The sequence below is a fragment of the Asterias amurensis genome, chromosome 8 (assembly GCF_032118995.1).
Source record: "Asterias amurensis chromosome 8, ASM3211899v1".
Classification (NCBI taxonomy): Eukaryota; Metazoa; Echinodermata; class Asteroidea; order Forcipulatida; family Asteriidae; genus Asterias; species Asterias amurensis.
The window spans coordinates 16,161,233-16,176,586 of record NC_092655.1 but is presented as its reverse complement, the minus strand read 5'-3'; the positions used below and the strand labels follow the sequence as shown (position 1 = coordinate 16,176,586).

Below are 15,354 nucleotides of genomic sequence, written 5' to 3'. Positions count from 1 at the left end.
ATGGCTAGTGTGTGTGCCTTAGCTCCAGCCTCCATGCTAAATGCATTCAATGCAATCTCTGCTTTTATACACAATTTGTAGGTGTTTTTTTTTTACCATTGAATTTCTCAAGCAACAATTTAAAAGCAAGTTTAATAAGTGTGATTTGCAGCAAACGTCTTTTTACTTGTAATTTTTTGGCTTGGTGTAAGTGTCACATAAAAAATAAAAAACCACGCAACTAAAAAAATACTATGGCAAGTGAAATTGCTGGTGATGTATATAATGCTGAATGAAGGCGTGAACAAAGACAGTAGTGAAGTGTTTAAAAAAATGTGCACCACCAGAAATTTTGTCACGTACACCGACACAGCAAAAAGTTTTTTGTCAAAAAAACTTCCAGAAATTTTAGCGAATTTGTTTTTGTTTCGATTTTTTTTCGGATTTGATTTTGATCAGAGATTGACCACTCACTCACCCAGCTATTTCATGTCATACAGAAGATCATCTCCGATGTCCAATGGTGAAATAACCGTGTACAGTGGGGCTTTGTCAGCAGTCATGAGGCATTTAGGATGGAGCTGGGGTTAGGAATGGTATTTGTTTAAACATCAAAAATGGAAAAAGAAATCAAGTCCACGCAAAAATGCAAGCTCCCCTCGAAACGTGGTTATAAAAAAATGAGGACCCGTTATTATTTTTTTTTCATGCTTTGTTTTCTTTTTTGCTTCACCAGCTTATGTTCACGTACCATGTCAGTTCAAAAGCCTTGTGTTAGCAAGGTCGTCAGGATTCAAAGGACATGTATGCTTCATTTTTTTTTTTCTCGATCAGATGCTGTAAATGAAATTCATGATTTGGGAGGAAAGAGGTAACAAACTTTGAGATTTCTTACCGAGTCCACAGATGAGGCGCCACCCATGCTGCTGTCCTTCACACGTCGGATCTTCTGTTTGAGGGCGTTGTTAACCTGTTAAAAAAGACACAATCATTCGACGGTATCTAACAACGGCTACATGACAAGAACTGCATGCCACTAACACCTGAAAGCATAAGGGAGTACTTCGCTATGCCCTTCCAGGTGTGAGAGTGATCGCTTACTAAAATGTCTGAAACCATGCTCCAAATTTAAGGAGGAACATTGTAATGTTGACTTGTCTCCCTTTGATAATCCCTGGAGCAGTGTTGTAGCCACGGTGGGCGGTGTGCTGGGCGGGCCTGCCGGAACCCACAAGTTTTAGCCCTGCACTCTGAGCAAAATACATTGTGCCGCCCAGCACAGATCTCCCCTAGAATAAATCAAAATATTGTCCACTATGCATTGATCCGAGACACGGATGATGGTCAGGAGTATCAAATAGAACACAGTCGAAAAGTCATTCAACTTGATATTGCATGGTCCCACAACATAAAAAGTTTGCAAACCTGGCATCATGCCTGAAGCTTGCGAATATCAAAGAAAATGACAAGACAAGAAGGTTAGTGTGATACGATCAAGCTAAGTGAGTTGTTTGTCAGAAATATCAGTACAGAGAAACGAGCCAAATTATGCCAACAGGGGTGAAACTTTAAAAAAATATGATTGTGTAGATTTTATTGCAAAATTTTTGAATACGGGCACTGTACATGCAGCTCAACCAAACTTAATATCTTGTTTAATATCCTTTTCTTTGTTAATTTCTATTTGATGTAATTTTTTTAACATGATGTTGACATGTGCAATTCAGTTTTTAACTGCGAGACATGTTTTAATAAACCATTTTTGAATTTAATTGTATCTCATTCTACGTGTATTTTGGCATCTTTCTTCCAGATAAATAACAACAGAAAGTAAAATTGCATTAAAAGAAAATGTGGTGATGTACTTTCTACAACAAAATCATTTTCAATGTATGCATTAGATAATTTGGTGCAAGGAAACATGGGTGACACAAATTGTAAAATGACAAAAATTTCCTGCCTTGCCTTCGGCAGAAATAGCTTCACAAACAAAAGATGAAAAGCACTTGTCATTTCTCAAAAGTCCGATCCTTCCTGGTCAAGTCGCTGGACACTATTGGTAATTACTCAAAATAATCTTTAGCATAAAAATCTACTTGATAAAAAGCAATGGTGAGCTGTTGATAATAATAAAAAAAACAGTGTGAGAAACGGCTCCCTCTGAAGTAATGTAGTTTTTGAGGAAGAAGTGATTTCTCAGTAAAGTATTTGTTTTGATTTGGAGACCTCAGCTGAGGTCTCGAAATCAAGCATCAGAAAGCACCCAACTTCGTGCGACAAGGGTGCTGTTTCTCCCATTATTCTCGTGAAATTTCAGAGGTTTGTTATTTTGTGCATTTGTTGAGATACACCACGTGAGAAGAATGGTCTTTGACAATTACCAAAGGTGTCCAGTGTCTTTGGTCGTCGGCGTTGCGAGATAACTATGAAAGAAAAAAACGCCCTTGTCACACGAAGTTGTGTGCTTTCAGATGCTTGATTTCGAGACCTCAAATTCTAAATCTGAGGTCTCGAAATCAAATTCGTGGAAAATAACTTCTTTGTCGAATACTACGTCACTTCAGAGGGAGCCGTTTCTCACAATGTTTTATACTATCAACCTCTCCCCATTTCTCATTACCAAGTGAGGTTTTATGCTGATAATTATTTTGAGTAATTACCAATAGTGTCCACTGCCTTTAACAACTATTGTCTTTACATACCTCAGTACTCATGAAGCAGTGGAACAGGGCCATGAAGAACCCCTACAAAAACACAGAATTTGAAAAAGTATTAAACAAAATATAACTTGAGTTATTACAACAGCAGGCTTTGAAATAACCCACAGCGGTGACCTGGGCCCAATTTCATAGAGCTGCTAAGCACAAAAATTTGCCTAGCATGAAATTTCTTCCTTGATAAAAACAGGTTTACCAACCAAATTTCCATGTGATTTTCAGGATAAGTAAACAAAAGCTGAATACCAGTAACAAGCATTATGTAACAAGTGGAAATTTGGCTGGAAGTCCTGTTTTTATTGGGGAAGAAAGTTCATGCTTAGCAAATTTTTGTGCTTAGCAGCTCTATGAAATTGGGCCCTGTGCTTTTGCTTTGGTGCCCTCTGCAAGGTTCCAATACAAATTTACATCTTACTCATAGAAGTGCCCCTTACCACAGGAAAAGTGCTCCTTCTAGATAAGTTCAAGGCCTGTAACATGTATGAAAACTAATTTGTATTTGTGTTTGCACTCATTTATTTCATTGCTGCCCTACATTTAAACTTACACATTTTACAAAGTTTTATAAATATATTCAAATTATGAGTCGTTTACAGATTACTTAGTATCTTAGGATATGAAAGTTTACAATAAGAACTACCTGACAAGAATAGCCCACACGTGCATGACAATTCAATTCAATTTACTTTTTTTCTCCCGAATAAGATTTTTCATTTCGTCCATTACACCAGTCAGTTATTAATTTGTTTAAAAAAATCCAACAATGATCCGCTCACAAAAGATTTTGAGTGAAACCAGAGTCCAAACAACAATTTGGGCTGTCAGGTTGGTGTAGTGGTATCACCCGTTGCCACTATTATTAATATTATTATATAATTAGTAGGGTAGATGGCCTTAGCTTTCAATCCAAACCGGACCTTCTTCAGAGGCATAAACAAGAACAAACAAATGCATATCCATTTATATAAAAAACAAGAGGGAAGGGATTAAGGGAGGGATCCAGAAATATGAAGCCGGCATTTAGTAATGCAGATAAATACCTGAAAAGAATTCAGAGTGACGAATGCATAGTTAAAGACTGGGTTGAAAGCCTGAAAGTAGCCGAAGATCCAGGTGACTCCCATGATTGGCAGCAGAAGCAAAGAGCTACGCAACCCAGCCCTAGGAAGAAACAAAAAGAACAGTAGTAATTATAGCCATACAGGCATGACTTACAACTAGGGAGTCAATGTGTGGTGAAGAGGTTTTAAACTATGGCAATAAAAGGGTATTGATGAGTTCTTAAACGGCAGTTTAAAACCGGCAGTGTCGTTGCCGTGTGATAGCGTACGGCAACAACCCTGCAAGGTTTTAAACGAATGTTTAAGAACGAGTCACCACTCTTTTATTCCCATTCACAAATGCCCTTTTGTTAAAAAATGTTTTTAAAAATACAATTAGGAGAAGCGAAACTGTCTGGGTTTTTTATGAATAGTGGTTTAAACCCACCAAGCTTCAGAACCCTCAAACTTTCAGGGATAAATTCAGCTTTCTGCTTGGTTAAAGTACAAAGAGATGAACAAGGTTATTATGTTGCTGATTCAGTGACCACACATAGGCTAACTGTGTTTAAACACTTCTGGCTGTGATTATATCATCCGTTTAAACACCCCCACATGATGTCCTCTCAACCAATCAAAATGGAGAAACTGTCTGGGGTATTTATGAATGCTGAATACATGTAAAAAGTGTCTTACTAAAGTGTCTTTCTAAGGACACAAATGTTGATGCTGTCAAGCAAAATGAGTTGGTTGTGGACCAAATTAAAAAAATTCTTTTGAAACATCTCATTGTCCTATCTGAAAGATGCAGCAATAATAGTTAAGTATCTTGCTCAAGGACACAGGTGTCATGACAGGGACTCGAACCCAAACTCAGCTGATCAGAAACACCAGAGTCTGAGTCTGGTGTTCTAACACACTCAGCCACAACACGTAAATCAGTCGTTCCTTGGTGCACAAAGTGCCAATCAAACTGAATTGCAAATTTTTATAAAATGATTAAGTGAGTGTGTTTACAACTACTTGTATACCACGGCTATTTAGATTAATTTACAGCCACAATTAAGGATAACGTATCAAACTCTTTCTTGCAATGTCAAAGCCTCAGATTCTTATACCAGACTGTGGCTGATAAAAGCATGGGCAGCCTCCACTGCAGAAAAAGAAAAAAATAATAATAAAATACTGTGTGCCTCAAAAAACAACTATACACTTTTGATATGGCTGTCGAATAAAAAATACATGATTCTTGGGGAAAAGGTTTAGATGTATGGATAGTTTATGGACTCAACTTTCATATGACACCAAAAAGTCCGAAAAGTGATTAATGCCTGGGTGAGCACTGCTCACTAAAGAATAAGTAGCCGACATCTTGGCGTGAATTTTGTAAGCTCCACAGGACTTACCTCTCACAAATTGGAAGGCTAATTACTGTGCAACATAATTTTCATACCCTTTATAAAAATGAGCAGTGCTCACCCAATCACGACTTTTTTGTGTCATATAAAAGTTGAGTCCACAAGCTATCCATACATATAAACCTTTTTCCCCAGAATCATACGTGATGCGATCAAGCAAAATGAGTTATTTGTTGACCCGTCATTTAAAAAAATGTTTATACAACTGAAAAGTGCAAAAGCTACATGTATGCTTTACTTCTTTGAAAACTCCATGTTCATACAACCTTTTGTTCAAAAGTTGTGAAAGGAGAACACCTAGAGTTATGAGTGACTGAAACAAAGAGAAAGGGTTTAAAACCCTTTTTTAGCACGCACATACATCCCACAGGCGCCCCACATATTACTTTGAATACTGTGCCGAACGCTTTCAAAGTTTGACGAGTCGGAATTTTAGTTCTGAACAGGCAAATAACATGCAGCAAACAGCCGTAGATAGAACGCAATCTCGACATGAAAACATAGCGCTTGGTGCCCCATAGTAAAAATCCCCTGAAGGGTTTAAAGGTCGAAAGGCCTGACATCGCAACGCATGTGAAGCACGAGTTGTGGTTTTTCTATGTGTAGTACAAACCGTAATGGTAATGTACCGTGCACCGCATGCGCAATGCACACACAGTAATGGCGATCTCCGTTTTTTTGGTGATAAACTTATCGGTGTTTTTTAATAAACAAAGAATACAGTGATATGATTGAATTTTTAGAAAGAATTTTTAGGTGCAGAAGTTATCTCTAGGTAACAGAGACTCTCGTATTCATTTTCAAAGGTATGTTGCGATTGTTTTCAATCACGTTTGAATTATTTTTTGCCGTTGAGATGACAGGAAATTTTTGAGAACTTGTGTGCACAACTTTCCGTGTAACAATAAACCTTCGCAAACATTGTTTTCAAGCTTTTGTTGATTTCTGTCTCTCACAATGTACATCAGCTAACTTTATTCCAATGCTAATTTTAACGTTAATCAGAAAGGAAGTCACCAATGTAAAATAGAGACATTTTGGCACTTGAATCTACAAAAAAAATAAAAAAAATTGAAAATGTTACCCCCTATTGTCCTGTTTTGACTTGTTTCTCCGTAATAAAATTGCCGACAACTGACTCATCTAGCTTGATCGCATCACATTTATTTGGTATTCGGCAGCCATTTTAAAAGTCTATATTGTTTTTTGAGACACCCTGTACATCACTCAGACATATAAAAGGCTTACTTGACACTATTAAATGCTGGTTTTTCTTGTTGAAGCTTCGAAGCCGACATCACAATACGGGACACCATGATCAGCACGACAAGGTTAACCTTCAGGGGAAAAATACAATTTAGTAAGTTTAGTACAATAATCCTCATTGAAATTTGTTTGTAAGAATTTCACAAAACTGGTCAGGCATATTTTGAACTTTCAAAAGTTATTTGGCAAGAACACAATTTTTTTTTTTTTTTTTTTCTTTTCTTCTTTACCCTGGGGAAACCTCTCAGTGAAACACTGTTTTTCAGAGGTGCCAAGCCACTACAAACACATCACAATTTTAAAATTGTATTAATGTTACATATTAATATTAATACAAAAAGTACCCAAATCCTTTAAAGGATTTGGGTACTTTTTGTAACACAAAACACAATGCCTACAGATTTGCATTAAACTTACACCGTTTGAAGATAATGATAGTAGAAAGCGCACCTTAAAATATTAGTTGCTGAGGTGCTGTAGTTTTTGAGAAATGAGTAACACAATGTCATGAAAATACGTTTTTAGATGCTAAAATAATTTTCATGAAATTGTTTTACCCATTTCCCCAAAACTACAGCACCTCAGCAAGTAATATTTTCAGGGAAGCTTTCTACTACGATTATCTTCAAACTGAGTAAGTTTAGTGTAAATCTGTGGACATTGTGTTTTTTGTCCTACAATAAGTACATAGATCCTGTAACAGAGAAAGGATTAAAATAATGTTCAATTTCAGAATCGCTCTATGCAGACCTGTTTCTCAGATTGCGTATTCCAATTACAGACTATTCTTGGTGGGTGGACATAACCGCTTCAGGTTTCCGTAACAAATATCAATATCTCAAAAAAGCTACCCCCTTTTGAAACAAAATTTTCACAAGTTAGTTTTATTGTATATATATGAAATAGTCTACATTCATACAGGATTAACCAAAACACAATGGCCACAGATTTATATTAAACTTACACGATTTGAAGATAATAATGGTAGAAAGCTTCCCTTAAAATAAAACTTGCTGAGGTGCTGTACATAAATACAATTATATTTGTCTCCTTGAGACGAAAATTATTTTTGTGACATTATTTTACTAATTATTCAAAAACCACAGCACCTCAGCAAGTAATAAGGGGCTTTCTACCATTATTATCTTCAAACCACATAAGTTTAGTGTAAATCTGTGGACATTGTGTTTTGCGTCCTGCAAATAGTACCCAACCCTCTAAATTTTGAATACTCACCGCAATTGTCGGAATTATGGGTCCCATGAAAACCCAGATACTATCGGCAGGATTCAACCAGCATACCCTTTAAAAGAAACACAAAAACATTACTATTATTTGGGTTGCAGTAACACCATGTGTGTATCTATTTGCCAGGTAGTGTTTGTTCTTCAGAGAACTGTCTTGCTATATATTCTACTACCACGAAGCAGATTTTTCGGATTGTTCGGGACTTCTGAGTTTCAAAAAGAACTGTCCGGCTTTTTTACTACTACCTGGGCGGAGGGTAGAAAATCAGCTCCCATAAATGGCCGACCGGGCTAGTCGACGAGATATGTATGTCACAATGGTACCTCCGATTGCTCATCTGGAGGTCGTCATACAAAATCTTGCCCCGAACCATTTGACACAGCAACTGTCTTTATAGTCCGAGGAATTCAAATTAAAGCGGTACATTGTGACCAAGCAAGTAATTGTACAAGTCATTAATCAAATTTATAATACACCTCTTGCTTGTTCTGTATTCTGATTGGCTGAAAAAAGGTCACGTGGGGTGAACTAATATAGTCTAGCGATCGGGCGCGCATGTTTTCCGGGAAAAGTGCCCAAGCGGGCACTAGTCTTTTAATTTTTGACTGGTTACAGCGCCCTCTCTAGACATGAACTGTAAACAACAACTACAAAAATTCCTTTCTATTCCAAATTTCTTTTCTTATTTCACGTTTAAGACCGAGGTGTGCTAGAAATCACATATGAACTGGCATAATTCGGTAAATAGTGCACGTCTATTCCCCCTCCGGCCTGTGAGAGACCAGAAGAGGGCTTTTTAACGTCAGACAATTTGCAGTGACACCATGTAGATAGATCTCTACTAAGTTCTTGGTGGTTCTAAGATGAATGTTTCGGCCAGTTTACTCTGTCCTTCATCGGGAGACTGTAAGAGTCCAATAATAAATGTACTCACGTTGTGTTTACTCCGTAGTCAGAAATGAAGATGGAGGTTCCAATAATCACAACAACAACAGGGATTCCTAAATGAAAAAATCAACGGAAAACAAATTTTGTTAACAACTCCCCGAGACTGGAGCATAAATGGCACTGCACAAGCTCGGTAATTACTCAAAATTTATATTAGCATACAAATTTACTTGGGATTGAGCAATGGAGAGCTGTTGAAAGTATAAAAGATTGTGAGAAAAGACTCCCTCTGATGTAACATAATTTTTGAGAAAGAGGTAATTTCTCACTCAAATATTTGAATCTGAGAAAGACTTCAGGCCTGAAGTCTTTCTCGAAGTGTTTTTTTTTTCATTATTTTTTTGCAATCTTAATGACCAACTGAGCCCAAATTTTCACAGGTTTGCTATTTTATACATAATGTTGGGATACACTAAGTGAGAATAACTGGTCTTTGACAAATAAAAATGTGTCCAGAGTGCCTTTAAACGGGAAGCACAAATTTATCATGTTTTTGGAATGAGCATCTTTCATGCAACATTAGTTATAATAAAAAATAATAATATTGGAGTCTTGGGGCCATGTCACACAGGCAATTTACAGACAATAAGTTTCAGGCAATCTCCATGAAAGAAAGGCATTCACATTTTAATATTCAAATCTTTTTCTTTGGGATTGTAAGGCATTGTTTTGAATAATGACTCCTGTGCTACCAAAGTGTTCCAATTGCATGCACTGCAGTTGGTTGCCTCCAAGTTGCAAGAAAAAGTTGCCTCATGATCATGGCCCAATTTCATGGAGCTGCTTAAGCACAAAATTTTGCTTAAGCAAAAAAATCCTGGCATAATAAAATCAGATTACCGGCCAAGACTCCACTCAATTGTTATGCTAAGTAAACAACAGCTAAATACCAGTCACAAGCAATGTATATGTCATGAAATTTTGGCTAGTAACGTGTGTAAAATAAGCGAACTATTTTCGTGCTTAAGCAAATTTTTTGCTTAAGCGGCTCTATGAAATTGGCCCCATGTGACAAGGTCCTATAGTTGCACTGAGGCACTGCTACCTTTGAAACAAATCATCTAGCTCAGGCAACCGCTAAGCGACAGCTGAGAAAGGAGTGGGAATGAGAAAGACATCTCCATGGTCCAACCCTCCGTTTAACTACAACCTGTGACATCTGCTAGAGGGTATGTGGCTCACAGATAGGACTTCTGAATCATCGACGGAGCCACCTTAGGCACCAACTATCTCAACCATAATAACTTTGTTCAACTGTGGAGAACATCTTCCTTGACATCGAGGGACTGCCTATTGTTATTATAGCTCACATATAGCGGACTTATTTGTGCTATTGGGTGTGTAATAAAATAAATACTGATTATCAACGTACCCCATCCGACAGCGAAGTAGACCCACAAGCGTGATTTCTCGCTCTCGAACACGGAGATGACTTGGCGATAGAGGTGGATTCCCTCCACCAGCATCCAGCTGAACATGGACATGAAGAAAAAGTGAAGGGCGATGGTGATCACCTTGCACAATACCTGCAACGAATAAAAAAATAAAATAAAAAACATGATAGCAAATAGACCCCTTGCATAACGCGAAACGCTACACCAACGTGCAACTTTTCACGCACAAAGAACAACTATCATCCAAGCATTTGCCTCCTTTGACACCAGTGAGGGCGCTTTTCGATCCCAGTGAGGGCATTTTTTTAGCGTGTGACGTCACATGCGAAGGGTCTTTGGTGTTTGAAGCTTTCAAGGTGTGAAAAATAAGAAGTAACTATGAATACTAAATAGCTTGGATACTTCCCACCAAAATGTGCATCCCTCAAGCACTACTTAAAACATCACCACCGACAGTCAAGCATTCCCCTGAAGACAAGCAGAGTATACTGTTCGAATCGTTGATACCTCACCAGCTCTTTTCAGAGCCAACATCACTCAAAAGCTATTCAGCATTTATAGTTACTTCTTAAACATGATAGCATTTGTTATTTATGTGATCCCATAAATAATAATAATAATAATAATAATAATAATAATAATAATAGTAATAGTAATAGTAATAGTAATAGTAATAGTAATAGTAATAGTAATAGTAATAGTAATAGTAATAGTAATAGTAATAGTAATAGTAATAGTAATAGTAATAGTAATAGTAATAGTAATAGTAATAGTAATAGTAATAGTAATAGTAAGGGAAGGGCGTCTCACAGCGTTACCAATATTATTAACCCTGCAGCTGATCTCACGAAACGCTAGGATTAATCTTATCTCGAGTTAGGACGAGTAACCCGTTCTAACGTAGGATGGGTTCAATGTGTCCTAACGTTTTCGGATACGGAGCTGAACTCGTCCTAAGTCCTAAGATTAATCCTCAGTTAGGAAGAGTTTGGTGAAATCGACGGCTGGCCATTTGGCCATTTAATTGATTCCTCAAACCACCTCAACTCCCTGGGGAGTATGCAGACTCTACAACAAATATGCGCTACTATAGCTAAGTCAACCACAAGAACCATCTTTGCCCTCACAGGTACCCAATTACCCCTGGGTGATGAGAAGCATTTATACTTAAGTGTCTTGCTCAGGAACACAAGTATCATAACCGGGACTCGAACCCACACTCAGCTGAACAGAAATACCAAAACTCAAGTTCGGTGCTCTTGTCTGCTCGGCCATGACTCCCCAGGGTGTCTAGTGGTTGAGAGCATTGAATTCAAGTACTGGTGGTTAAACCCTTGGAGTGTGGGTTCAAAACCTGGGCCCAATTTCATAGAGCTGCTAAGCACCAAAATTTGCTTAGCATGAAATTTCTTCCTTCATAAAAACAGGATTATCGACTAAATTTCCATTTGTTGTATATTGCTTGTTACTGGTATTCAGCTGTTGTTTGCTTATCCTGAAAATCACGTGGAAATTTGGCTGGTTATCCTGTTTTTATCAAGACAGAAATTTCATGCTTAGCAAATTTTTGTGCTTAGCAGCTCTATGAAATTGGGCCCTGGTCACGGCACTAATGTCCTTGAGCAAAATACTTTAAATTGCTTCTCTTCACCCGGAGGTATAAATGTGTACCTGCACGAAGGTTGACATTGTGTATGAAAAAAACACTGGAGTGTCGCCGCCACAGCCAAGGGTTGTTTACTCCCCAGGGAACTGAGAAAGATTACATGAATGTTATTGGCCTAATGAAGAAGGCACATACTGTACATGTAAAGAGAAACGACTCCCTCTGAAGTAACGCAGTTATTAGGAAAGAGGTAATTTTTTACTCCAATATTAAAAGACTTCAGGCCTGAAGCCTTTAATTATACATCATTAAGCACACAATTTTGTTTAACAAGGGTGTTTTTTTCTTTCATTATTTTTTTGCAACTTCGATGACTAAGTAAGTCAAAATTTTCACAGATTTTGTTTATTTTGCAGATGTTGTGATCTACTGTTGCTTGACAATGACCAAACATATCCAGTGCCTGCATTAAGCATAAATACCAAACGCAGGAGTTCAATCAAACTCAAAGTTGACCTAATTCTCCACCCAATGCCTTTTTTTTTTTTTTTTTTTACGGTTGTTCATGTGCAGTGCTTTCCAGACCTGGTTAGGGACTGTTCTGTGATTTAGATGTTTTTGTGCAATTCTGGGTCTTTTGCCTTGTGACCTTTGGGGTCTAAGGCGTTTGTGCATTTTAATGTTTTTTTGCTTTTTAAGTTGTATTACATGTCACTGCCTTTTTATTGTATTAACTGACAAATTGTAAATTAAGACCGGAATTCAGTTTTTTTTTACTGCCAGTTTTTATTTTATTTTAATATTTTTGAATAAATAAACCATTAATGACTCTATCAGAATTAATCTTTACTTACTTCATTATCAGTTGCCCCGATACCAAGCACATAGATGGTCAACGCAACAAGGGTGACGCTCATAAGGTGAATGTGGATAATAATGCGTTCTGATGACAATGACGACCTGTGCAGGATAGGTTTAAAGGAACGTTACAATATAATACATTACAATACAATACAATACAATACAATACAATACAATACAATACAACTTTATTGTCCCTGCATGGGAAATTCCTTTGGCCGTATTGCTCACATAAAAAGAATTGGTAAGAAACAAAAATCGTGAAAATCACAGATTTACGTAAAACTTACACGGTCTAATGATGATGATAGTAGCAAACATCCCTTAAATGTTTCTGTCTGAAATGTCATACTTAATGAGAAATAAATTATCTAATTTGGAGTTTATCGCTCAGTGAGCATTTTATTCATTTTTGTTTTGGCATTGCTGCAGTGCAAAATTTAAAACCAGTTTGTCACTATTCTCTTGTGAGCCAGATGGCCGATAAATCACAAACTTTTACAAGTTTGTCAGTTTACGTATATGATGGATTACATAAAGTGTACACTGACAGCAACTGTTTTGCCAGCAAAAACAATACTGTAATGTTCCTTTTTTCAGAAAAGTAACAAACATCATTGAAAATGCAATTCATTGTCTATTTTTCAATAAAAGAAATACTCAACAACCTTGACAAATTGCCTTTTGATTTTTTTTTTCAGGGATTTTAAGAACTCTAAAATATCTAACAGAGGTTTGCGGTAACACCATGTGAAATTTCTTTTGAGTAGTGCCGGTTCTGGAAAGAGCCAAGGGTTAAATACTTTTAAATATGTAGTTTACTTCAATTGAAATAAGCATTGGGGGGGGGGTGTCATTCAAATGGCAGTTCGTTGACTTTTACTAACCAAGCTAATCCGTATCAATAGTACTTAGGCGCATGCAGCATCAGAGTCCAGCTTTCTCCAGAAGACGATAAGAGCATACTGATCAAAACATCAAGTTAAAACAACAGTTCTTTTCAGAACCACCCCCTAACTCACTCAGAGAGAGTCATTACATGGTCTTACTGCAACCTTTTTTCGATATCATATATCCACCATGCAAAGTTTTGAATCCAACTCGACTTTTACTAAGCTTTGTATGAAAGTATTTTTCAAGCCTTTAGCTACCGGGCAATCTCGGTAGTCTAGTTGGTGAGACGCTGCTCTGGGGTTGCTAGGGTCGTGGGTTCGAATCCCACTCGAGTTATATGCAACAAGGAGGTGCTAATCAGCTGTATGCAGGATAGAGTTGTTTGGCGTGTCAGCCATAGAGCCCGACTCAGACATGCTGCAACGCGACAACTTGGGTCAACTGAGTGAGTAAGTGAGTATAATATGCATGTGATAGTTTTTCACAAGACTCAGGGAAGTACCGAGTATACAGTGCTAACACACATCGGTGTATGGGTAAAAACCAAAATTAATAAATAAGAATCAAACAAAACAGGTGTTTATGATTACTCACTTGAGGTATAACAGGAGTCCTAGAGCCACAATCAATGCAGCAATCGACACGTAGCATCCAACCTGAGAAATGGTGTCGAGTGTTTGGGTATCCTTCGGTGGCTAAAGGGTCAAAGTTTAATACATAATTGCTTTGTTATTTACTATTAAATTGTTATTTTAGAACATTTCAAAAGTCGTGGCCAGAAGCCGAATTTAATTTGAATGACAATACTAGAAAATAAAGGTAAGAATTAAAATTTAAAGGCACAAAAGCCACTTTACCGAATTAAATCAAATCAAATCAAATCAAATCAATCAAATCAACCCCTTATGAGACTTGATTTATTAAGCTCTGCAAATTGATTTGGCTAAACATACTCATAATACAAATAAAACTTGGTGTTTAGGCCAATGAAAAAAAAAGAAGCAAGTTTAGCGTCCTGCCTTTTTGACTTTTGCAAAATGGCCGCAAAACACATTTTTTAAGACAACCAGGTTGGCATTTTTTTTTTTTTTTTTTTTTTCAGAGATTATTAAAATATATCTTTTTGTATCCCCAAGGCGATACATCCACAGTTTATACAGTTTATACATCCAGATCCATTTATCTATTTGTATATTTTTATGCCAATGTAAAGCGTATTAAAAGTAAATCTTAAAAGTACATGTAAAACTCACTGAATCACCGAGCCACATCAGAATACCAAAGTTAGTCATGTGGTCACAGTTGCAGACCGTAGCGCTGGTTGAGGAAGCAGCATCGTCTTTTGTACATCCTGCGTCACTCCAGTTCCCGGCAGTCTTACTACTGTCCCCATCACTGCAGACAAATAAGAATAATTAAAACGGCATTTACATGTATGAAGCTCATTCTAAAGCGCCTTGAATGTCTTTTTAGGTGGATTTTGCCACCTCACAGGCCTGTCAGGGAAGTTGTGTTAATTATTGACAAAGAAACCTCATTCACAATGAGCAAGCAAGTTTCTAGCCTCTGCCAATCAATAAATGTTTAATTACGTAACTTAAGGAGAATCAAACGGTACCTGGTTATTAAGGATACTCTCCATCATGTTGTCAGAGCTTTTAGTCCTCTCTTGTATTGACTATGGTAATCTCCTTTTATTTGGTGCAACGTCATATGAATTGAACAGAGTTCAAAGATTACAAAATAGTTCAGCTCGTTTAATATGTTCCACACCCTTGAGAGAACATATTACCCCATCACTGAGGGAACTTCATCTGCTACCAATTAGAGAACGCATCCATTTTAAGATTGCTCTTCTCGTTTTTAATTGCTTTAACAAAACTACACCTCATTATATTACCACTTTACTGTCACATTACACTCCTCCATGATTTCTTCGGTCCACACTTGACATCACTCGCTTGAATGTTCCCGAGCAAACAA

General features: G+C 37.2%; 1 protein-coding gene across 3 annotated transcripts in view; it reads right to left on the bottom strand.

Moving 5' to 3' along the window:
- LOC139940300 (uncharacterized) overlaps nt 1–15,354 on the bottom strand; it is a 77,781-nt gene that overhangs the window by 11,355 nt on the left and 51,072 nt on the right. For 2 of the 3 annotated variants that reach the window (XM_071936493.1, XM_071936495.1), the window contains exons 18-28: nt 14,625–14,766; nt 13,966–14,066; nt 12,471–12,576; nt 9,989–10,142; nt 8,603–8,669; nt 7,657–7,723; nt 6,403–6,491; nt 3,737–3,857; nt 2,682–2,723; nt 875–949; nt 458–560 (exon numbers count right to left, since the gene is read on the bottom strand). In XM_071936493.1, the coding sequence (XP_071792594.1) occupies nt 462–560; nt 875–949; nt 2,682–2,723; nt 3,737–3,857; nt 6,403–6,491; nt 7,657–7,723; nt 8,603–8,669; nt 9,989–10,142; nt 12,471–12,576; nt 13,966–14,066; nt 14,625–14,766 (1,063 nt within the window). In that variant the 3' untranslated portion in view covers nt 458–461. The remainder of the gene's footprint in view (nt 1–457; nt 561–874; nt 950–2,681; nt 2,724–3,736; nt 3,858–6,402; nt 6,492–7,656; nt 7,724–8,602; nt 8,670–9,988; nt 10,143–12,470; nt 12,577–13,965; nt 14,067–14,624; nt 14,767–15,354) is intronic. The other variant, XM_071936494.1, reaches the window with a different exon arrangement.